General features: G+C 44.8%; 2 protein-coding genes across 2 annotated transcripts in view; both read left to right on the top strand.

The window, feature by feature from the left end:
- Positions 1 to 10,030, top strand: part of LOC124312826 (exportin-1-like) — a 639,300-nt gene that overhangs the window by 125,174 nt on the left and 504,096 nt on the right. The gene's annotated exons all lie outside the window — the stretch shown is intronic.
- On the top strand, positions 7 to 9,426 carry LOC124313733. Its single transcript, XM_046778545.1, has 4 exons — positions 7 to 893; positions 3,751 to 3,903; positions 6,592 to 8,138; positions 8,211 to 9,426. The coding sequence occupies exons 1-4, from the start codon at positions 7 to 9 to the stop codon at positions 9,068 to 9,070; spliced, it is 3,447 nt and encodes a 1,148-aa protein (XP_046634501.1). The 3' UTR covers positions 9,071 to 9,426.

The raw sequence follows: 10,030 nt of genomic DNA, 5'->3' as shown, positions 1-10,030 counted from the left end.
TCGGCGATGGGAGGAGGAGCCGGTGCTCCGGTGGGGCGTCACTGGGCTGAGATCCTTGCCCTCATAACTCAAGTGCTGAGCGGGACCAATCAATACAACAACTCGTTAATAAAACAGCAACAACAGCAGCAGCAGCAGAGGACTGCCACCACCGCCGGTGGCAATCATCAGATCGTGACGGCTGGAGCTACCGGCCAGACTTCCGGCCAGACACCGCTGCCTCCGCCGTCTGCCACGCCAGTCAAACGTCAACAACAACAACAACAACAACAACAACAACACCGTCGCCCGGCTATGGGTGTTTCTCTGAGCGATTCGGAAGAAGCTTATCTCAGGCGGAGGAGGCAAGGCTCTTCCGGCTCTCCGACGGCGGCGGCGGCGGCGGCGGCGTCCGGCGTCGGCTCGTCCGCCAACAACCACCACATGACGATGACCCCGTCGTCGAGAGGAGATGCACGTCATTACGATTCGCTGCGAACGCCGCGGTCGTCGTCGAGGGCCAGCAGCGTGGCGGCCAATGATCGATCGGCGGATGCGAACGGCGGAGGCGGACACCAAAGTTATTTGGCCTCGCTGTCGCAGCGGCTGCAGATTGAGCAGTACATCGTCAAGACGTTGAGCCACTTGACGAGGTCGGACAAGGCGACGGCCAGCGCCGACTCGGACAAGGACGGCCTGGATTGCGGCTACATTGAATGTTGGGGCTCGCCGGAGCGGAGCAGCAGCCGCCGCCGCCCAACAACAATAACAACAACAGCAACGTGGGTCTGGAGCGGGCGCTGCTGCGGCTGGACCAGCGGATGCGGGCCGATCGGCAGCCTCGCATCTACCAGCACCACCACTGGCGGATCACACCGCCCGCCGAATGCAACGCGGCCCTCTTCCTCTGCAAGGTATAATCAAACATCCAACAGCACACGCCTCCCTCCTTGCTCCTTCTTTGGCCGCCCATCCACCCCCAGGGCTTTCTCTGAAATGATAATTCCTCCGTCGGCAGCCGCGTACTCTTCCGGCCCAGGTGTCGGGCGGAATGTTTCTTTTTCTTTGATTTTTTTTCCCCTTTTTTCCAGTTGCATCGCGGCAATCAAAGATTCATTGAATAGAAGCTGCGAGATTCCGCACACGCTGTATAGTTCAACTTGTCTTTTGTTTTCTTGGGCAGATCAATGACAATAACAGACGCACTTGAAAGTTTCCCTCGTCCGTGTGTCTGCCATTTTTTGATTTGCCGGAATTGGTTTTTTCTCGCTTTTGACCCGTTTTCTCTTTCATGTGTCGCTTGTCTCCCGACCCACTCGAAAATTCCCGCTCAATTCAACGACGACGACTCCGACGACTCGCATCGTCCATTATTTTAAGCTCCTTACAGACGTCGTCCCTTTTTCTGATACAGAAAAGGTCTTGTCATGTTACGTCATGTGATACCAGTTGTCCTTTTTTCTTTCTTCAAATTTTTGGGGTTTTTTTTTTTCGATTCGAGGAACAAGTTGTCGGCGGACTCTTGAGAGAGGTTTGTCTGTCGCAGGACCCAATAGCATCATCAGTGCGTAATGTTGGCGCAATCCCCCCGTGGCCCGCCGCCGATTGCGAGTCGAATAAGCGAAAGGAAAAAATGAGAAGTAAAAAATGGGATCGACCGCAGAGATCCTTGCCAACAAACATTATCCACTCTATTATGTAGCCATACATGAGAATGATGATCCGCAGCCCGTTATTGTGTGTCTGTCTGTGTGCGCTCGCGCCAGTCTCCTTTTTAGTAAATCTGTACCATTCGATCCTTCGGGAACGAAAGTATTCTTTTTACTTTTTGGATGGTGGGATTTTTTTTTTATTTTTTTTTTTTTATTCCGTGGAAAAAAATTATTCTAGATTTTATATTTTTATTGTAACGATGCGATCCATCCGCTGCGGATGTTGGCTACCCGGAAATCCCAGCCAACCCATCTAGATACTCAGTTATATATGCATGCACGGCGTGAATATGTTTGTTGGAGTGTGCCTCTTGTGTGTGTGTGTGTTATATTTGGTCGGATGAGCCGGAGGGAAGCACAGACACTCTCTCTCTCTCTTTCTGTTGCAAAATCCTCCTCTGTCGGATGGAATAGATGGATGGATGGATGCGTTTTATACATACGTATCTCTAGTCTTATTTTTTGACTCATCTTCCACAGAGTCAATATTACACACAGAATAAAAAAGTGGGGGAAAAACGAAAAGTTTTCGCAGTATCTTTGGTGCGTGACAAATTTTTATTTGAGTTTCTTTTTTTATTTCACCCCCCGAAGGAATATATAAGGACAAAAAGGGAACGATGAAGTTATCGATCGGGTATTTTTTTTTTTTTTTTGTGTCTGTCACGGAGAGTTTTAGTTTGCTCAATTCTTGTTAAAGAGACGACGACGAGAGAAAAGTTGGCGTGTACAAGCTGTCAGTGAAGTCTGATATCCTTATTTATACAAAAAGGGGAAAAAATTCCCCATCAAATTTTGTTCTACAAGTTTTCTTTAAAGGTGAAGGTTTTTCTTTTTTCCTCCCCAGAATCTTGTGAGTTTATCGTCACTAGGCGTTGACTCATTGGTCGAGATAACGAAAGACGAACAAGGGAGCTAGCAGAGTTGTGTGTGTGTGTTTTCATAACTTTGTCTGTCGCCCCAGAGACGACCCCGAGCTCACGTTCCCAACTCTTTTTTAAGAAACTTTAGCCCCTCTCTCTGGCACTCGGTGCATAATACTTAAGACATCTTCTCGCTCCTCTCAGACTACTACTCCTCCATCAAGGTGTGTGTGTGTGTGTGCGTGTGTGTGCATCTTGGCTCTTTGGCCCAGTCTTACCTTCCCCGAAAGAAAACAAGTTGTGATGTCTTTGAGACCGAACCAACCGGAGGTTAAAAAAGCAAAGATTGCCGGCCGTCATTACCAACACACACGGGCAACGCACACTTTTTCCCTTGATGTCTGTTTTTTCTGTTCTCCTTCTCGTCATAATCATAATAATAATAACAAGAAAACTCCAGACAACAAGTTTGACTCTAGACGGAACATTCAATCATCTTTGGATTGTGTGTGTGTGCTGGATAGGATAGGATATGAGCGCAGTCGACGACACAACAACTTTGTTGTCATCAAAATCATCAAACATTCAAGAAGCTTCTTCATCAAAAACTTACGAGAGTTATTCCAATCATGATAATGAGAGAGAGAGAAGGAGCTAGGAGCTAGGAGCTAGGAGCTAGGAGCTAGGGGAGGGACTGAAATAACGTCGTACATCAAGGATGGGATGGGATACAGGAGGTATAGGAATTAAAGGATGAACTTATAATTAATATAGTCGAGGCGGCGCTGCATAACTTCTCCCAAAGAATTGGAAATCAAAAAAGAAATAAAAAGAGCGAAGAGAGGCCGATCGATTTCACCCGATGGGAATGCCACGGCTCCCATCCGTCATGTGTACTATATAGTATATTAAGAACACGATTTTCTTTTTCCCCCCTCCTATTTCTCCTCTTATTTATTTCCTTCGATTGCTGCCAGCAGATGCCCGAGAAAGAGACCAATTGAATTGTGATCGATTTCCATCATTTGCCCTACGGCTAATAATGTCTGAATAAATTTGGGGAATTTATTTCTTTTTTTTGTTTTTTTAAATAAGAATTTGAATTTTTTTAGATTTCAATAATAATTTTAAAAAATGTTGTTCTTTTCGACAGATGTCGGATGATGATCGACACTCCTTGACGCGACGGCAATCAGCGACGACGACGGCGACGGCGGTGGCGGAGAGTCGGAGCACGTCCAGCACGGCGGAGGCGGAGGCGGAGGACACCAGAGCGGGACGACTTTGCCGTTCCGTAAAAGCGGCGCTGCCGCTTGGTTCAATTGTACCGGAGCAGTTCGCAAAGCCGGGTAAGTAGCCAGACGGACGTCCAGGGATGGACACACACTAATCGTATCTAGTCCATATCTGGATTGATATCTAGATGACCCTTTTTGCTTTTTGGCTGTCCATCAGCACCTTGCGCCAAAGGGGGGAGGTGGATAGGGTCCGGGAGAGTCTGGGAGGAGTGGACTATTGTAATTGGATAATGAGAATTCCGTGTGATTATTTAGGGAATGAGAGTCTAGAGCATCCAGCAGTTCAGCTATTATAGACTCTCCTCTCTCGACCGGAAAGCTTTTGCTGCTTTAAAGTTTCCATCACTGAATGGGTGATGCGTCCGGTTTAATGGAATAATCCTCGCCCGTTGCACTGGCGCAACATCAGCATTCAGCCAACCCAACCTGCTGCCTTGATGAGAATCCTGAATAATGCTAATGACTTGCCTCTCATTCCTCCTTTCCTCTCTCTCTCTCTATCGTCATTGATTTTCTACCCGACGCAAATTCTACCTAGCGAATTAACCCGCCCCGCCCGCTGGCCTCTCGAATGACATTCCCGGCATTTTTCCTTCAACAGTTTTCTCTTCCCTCTGGAGGAGGAAGAGATTCCCCGGTGAATTTTTAAGCAAATGGCGGATTGATTTTTTTTCTTTTTCCTTTTTTAAAAGGTCATCCGTGTGTGTTGGCATCATCAGCTGTTTGTTGTCGACGTCGAATCTTGTTGTTTGGTTGTTATTTGTCTATTTTTTGACTGGCGGTGATCGATACCCAATCAAATTGTTGATTTTCTTTTTGGATTTTGATCAAAAAAGAAATCCAAGGCGGGAGCAAGGCGTTGCCCAATCGTGTCTTGCATTATTCATCACTCCTCCCCCTACCAACAACAACTGCTAGACTATAGGGACTCGCGCCCATGATGGATATCCAGGAGCAAACCGAATTTCACGCGCTGGTCTCGGAATATTCGCAAAGAAAAAAGGAACGGGCTCGTGTGACATCCGCTTGTAATTGACCGTTATGGACGACGAGAAAACCAGGATGGACATGCCCAAAAAAGAAAAAAAAAAGGCTCAAAACTTTAGCCGTGCTGATTCGGCCCAATATTTATTTATTTTTTTTTTTTTTAAACTTGTCCAGCGAAATGTTGTACAACTTCTCTTAACAATTTCCTCCTTTGCCGACTGGAAATCGCTCAAGTTTTTCGGGGTAGAAAATAACAACTTTCAGAGTGTGTAGTTGCCGCATACATCTCTTTTGTTGTGCGGTAACCTCAACAACTGCTGCGACACACAGCAGTAGTAGTATAGTTGTATAGGACAAGCCCCAACTGCGTGTAAGTGGGCGGAGAACACGGTCCGTCCTAGAAACCTTTTTTTCCTTTTTTTCCTTTTTTTCCTTTTTGGATCCGGCCGAGACAGGGCTGCGAAATTGGCCTCGGTTATATTGACACTTTTATTTGTCTTCTTCTTCTTCTTGTTGAGCTCGTAAGGAGTGAATAGATGCCGAGTCAGTTGTAAATGTCTAAGAAAATAAAATAGCGAGTCACTTTTTTTCTTCTCTTTTTGGCCGAGTTGCTTGATCAGCACTGCGGAGAAAAGAAGGAGGGAGGGGGGAGCATTATTGGCCCAGGAGCAGCAGCCCGTTTTCTTTTTTCTTCTTCTTCTTCTTCTTTTCTATATAGTAGATCCTTACACTACACACATAGGCCTATACGACATGGACAAAAGCGTTTCCTTTAGCTCGTTGACCTGGTCCCTCCTCCTTATATAATATCTATCGGGGATCATTCTGCTTCGACTTTGATGTGCGCCATCGAATGCTGCGATGGAGAAATGGGAAGCTGGCTGGGAATTTCACGCATGGCCAAGAGCCTCTGCTACATGGCGCACAGGTTTAACTGTCTGCTGTCTGCACCTAAAGGCCGTCGTCTGGTTGGAGGACGAATTTCTTTTCTTTTTCTCACCGATAAATCCATCAAGACTCAGGGTACGACTCGACAGATATCGAGGTGAAGGGTGTTGGACTCTTTTTGGTCCTCCCCGAAGAAAAAATGGAAAGCGATCCTCAACTGGCGTGGACATTGGCAACGCACCGAAATGGAATCACAAAATCCCCGGCCGTCTCTCTACCACCCCATTCACTTTAGAACCCAATCCGAAATGCGTTTCTTCTTCTTCTCCTTATTGAATTATTCTAAATCCAATCGGCTGGGCAAAGTGGCGAAGAAAAAAGGAAAAAAGGGCCCGTCTATTATACCAACTTTGAAGGAAAGAGGGGGGACTGCTATGTGCTATGTATAACCGCACACCTATAAGATATCGTTGATCGTGTTACACGTCGTATAAAACAAGAGAAGTCCATCAAAAGATGGGTGGGTGGGTGGAAAATCAATGAAATGGATATTTATATATAACACGTCGTATTCTTTTTTTTCTTATTAGGCAATATTTTTTGTTTTTCTTTGAGCGCAAGATGAAGATATCGCATCTGACCAACATTTCTTTTATTTTTTTATTTCTTTTGTTTTCCGTCGTTGAACAAAAACCACGATTGGGAGGGATGAGGAGGAGGTTGTTGTTGTTGTTGTCTTGTGACATGGTTGCGCCGCGTCGTTGCCGTCGTCGGGATTGATCAATAGCTCTCTCTCTATCCTATCCTCACCACCGCGCCAACCCCGGTCGATATAATGATGTAGCATTTTTATTTGTATTCAAGGATTCTATTCATGTGGGCAGGATGGTGCATTAGGTTCCCTGATGATTTCGTTCAGGAAATTACATCGCTAAATGGCGATTCTTTTACTGCAGCATTAAATGGACTCGTTGAAGAAGTGGAAAATCATATTGGAATTGAAGAATTGACGGATCAATCGAGACAGAAGATACGAGACGAAATTTGGCTACATTTTGAAAACGGAAATTGCAGAGTAAAAGAAACCTACGACGTGTGCGTCAATCCAACAATGCTCAACCCAACAGACCAGAGTTGGCAAGTCTTTCACAGTCCCTTCGACAGCTACCTTCCACTTGATAAAGAAGAACTGTCGTCGTCCAGAACTTGGATTTTAATTCGGTCGTGTCAGAAAATACTCAAGAACCTTGTATGTTCTTACCGGACTCGTGTGCAAGACATCAACGTCGTATTTCACCTGAAGGACGCCCTGGAATTCTGTTACTCCAATCCAAACAAGTTTGACATCATTCATTGCTCCAATCTCGGCGATCAACTGGGTCTAGTCAACGTTATCAACGCATGCAGTGAAAGATTGGCAGAAGACCCTCGAGCAATGTTATTCACTGAAACCTTGAACTGGTTAAACTTGTCATCTTCTGTCGAAGAATACGTCGAAAAAGCCCTTTTTGCCCCATTGAGCATGATCCCTACCATCTATGGATTGCGACTGGTCGATCGCGTCGAATTAGGAGCTTCCGCCCTCGTCAATCTGCGGTGTAAAATTGCTCTTCCGGTTCATCTTTCCTGGAAAAAGGTCCCTCCGTTTAAGAACTCTACACCGACTTCCTCGCTGGAAATGGATCGCTTTTTGAATCAACTAGCAGAAAGATGCTTTGATATTTCATTTCCACGTAAATTGGACGGGACTGATGAATGTGGAATGTTATGCTACACCCCTCTAACATTTGACTACGTAGTGAATTCCTTGATTAATCGCGTCGGAGGAGGAGATTGCTGGATGAACGATGAACGAAAATGTGGCGGCTGGAGCAGCAATTTGTTTGACCTGACAAAACGAACAGCAAAAGCCTGGAAGAAAGGTCAACCGATTCTGAATCTAACAGCCAAAATTCAAACCTGCTTACACAATACTCTCGATGAGACAACAACGCTCCGTTTAGTTCTGGTTCCGTGTGCCACATTGCATGAATCCATCTGCAAAGGAAAGGTGGATGTCTCTGGCCCAGGAATCCACATAATTGACAACTTCAAAATCGAAACGAAGAAAGTTCCTGATGGAAGTGAAATAATTATCGTTTCCTTCCTACTGGTTGCAGACCACGGCCTTGAAAATACTCACCTTGCATTACTGATGAACCTCGAAGATGGAACGGCCTCTTACGTCTTCAAACCTCTTAGATCCATGCGATCAGCAAAATTTCGTCAACCGCATCCGTTTTCATCCAGACGACCCGAGAAACCTCCGTTCGATCCTCCCGGCCAACTTCAAATGGTAGTCTTCAGTTGCACCGAATCCGTGAATGACTACCAGCTGAAAATAAGTATTCCCTGTGGTGATACTGTATCGGGTGAGTTTGTTATAATTTAAAAATTGTCAATGAATCATTATTGTGTCTAACTCTTTCTTCTTATGTTTTTAGGTGTGAATGTTTCGGCCAATCAAAGAAAGCCTTGCGCGTCTGCTCATGACATCACTATTACACCGGATCAACCTAATGACATTGAACCTTTAACCCTGTCGTTTCCTTATCCGATCCTTGTCAAGGAGATCCACGTCGCTCTCCATACGGAAGCTCGCTTGATCAGTGTAGTGTTGAAGAAGGCTTTACTGGAACCGTGGCCACAGGAATTTGAAGTGGAGCAAACTAAATGGAATCCTGATCAACTGCAGCCGTGGGAAGAAACCAAAGCGCGAGTTTGTCGACAAAAACGTTCGATCGGCATTCCGTCGTTATCTGCTTCCTGCTTGGCCGTCCATGTTGCTTGCCAGTTTAATTTGCATCAACTACCGAAACCTTCCAAGATGGAGAAATCTGATTTGAATGCAGTCCGTGACATAATCAAAATTTTATTTCAAAATTTCGTTGGTGACAAGCCGCCCAGGATCAGTTACGTCCACATTCTCCTGGATGGCTCAACAGAAGTGCATTCCGACTGGTATCTCAAAATTCATCACCCCGTTCTCACCTGCCCACAAGGCAGTCCGATGTTGTTGGTGTCAGCATTTGACAGCAGTAAATTCTTTGAAGCCAAGAAAACGGAAGAGAATACTAAGGAACTCTGTGTTAAAAACGATTTCTTTCGAGTTTTCCCCTCGTGGGAATCTGATGAGACATTGACAATTAAAGCGGATAGTATGGAATTGTTGAAGCTGCTGCGGTTTGTTTTGCGAAGCAATTCGACCAAAATCAACCGACCAATCCACCTGGCAGAAAAACCACCTTCCCCTAGAGGAGAACAGCCCTTGGCTGGCCACGTTTATTTCGCCCCTCTACCTTGATGCTCCTCTAGACAAGAAGAAAGTTAAGCCAAACCTTTTCTTTTCGTTAATTAAACTCGTTATCTTTATAGTTATCATTTGTGCGGTATTGTACGCCATTGGCTGTATGTTTTTGAATGTCTTAAGCTACGTTTTCTAAATTTCTTTTTTATGACCCACTACACAGAACTGCAATATATTCTATTGAGCTGATTTGCATTTTGTACCTGTATTTGGAAGTTAAATTACCGAACTGTTTCTTTGGGGGACAAAGTTTCAATAATTGAAAATGTATTTATAGCTTTAGTAAAGCGGTATTTTTATTGTGAATATATCATCGAAATAGTGTTACAGTACAGATTAAGAATTAAAGACAAACGGAACGATACATTTTTTGGACGTGGATACATGAAAATAAAATTACAATTAAATGTGGTCATCGTCGTGTCAAATTTGATTTTCTAGCAACAACCGAAGAGTTAATAAACTTGTAGTCCGCATTCAAATTGCCAAATTGCATGTCAATTGACGAATTTTCATGCAAATTGCCTTATTTGCGGCAGTCTTCCCACCCTTCTATGGCGAAATTGAGTTTTTTTGCTTTCATATAAACTATTCACAGAGGCAGTCAAAAAAGAAAAGAAAACCTCGCATTCAGTAAACTGCAGCGCCTAACAAATTTGTTTAAGGTGATTTTATCACGACGGCGTGTCGTGTAATAATAACCCTAATTCAAAAGGGGGTGAGGTGAAAAAAAGGAGTGATTGAATTGAAAACGATTGTCCTGTCCCCCTTTCACACCGGCACCAGCGATTTTTCATCGATCTTTAATAGTGTGCAGTCAACGTCGACGTAGTCTCGAACGTTGATATTTTTCGGGCATATCCCAATGGATAATCTTTGCGCAAGGCAAGCTGACACGGGTCGTTATATAACGCATCAATTTCTCTTTCCAAGTCGAGAGCTGCTGGTGAGTGCCAT

This window comes from Daphnia pulicaria, chromosome 9, assembly GCF_021234035.1.
Source record: "Daphnia pulicaria isolate SC F1-1A chromosome 9, SC_F0-13Bv2, whole genome shotgun sequence".
Lineage (NCBI taxonomy): Eukaryota > Metazoa > Arthropoda > Branchiopoda > Diplostraca > Daphniidae > Daphnia > Daphnia pulicaria.
The sequence above is the reverse complement of the archived record's forward strand: the minus strand, read 5'-3'. Positions and strand labels throughout refer to the sequence as shown.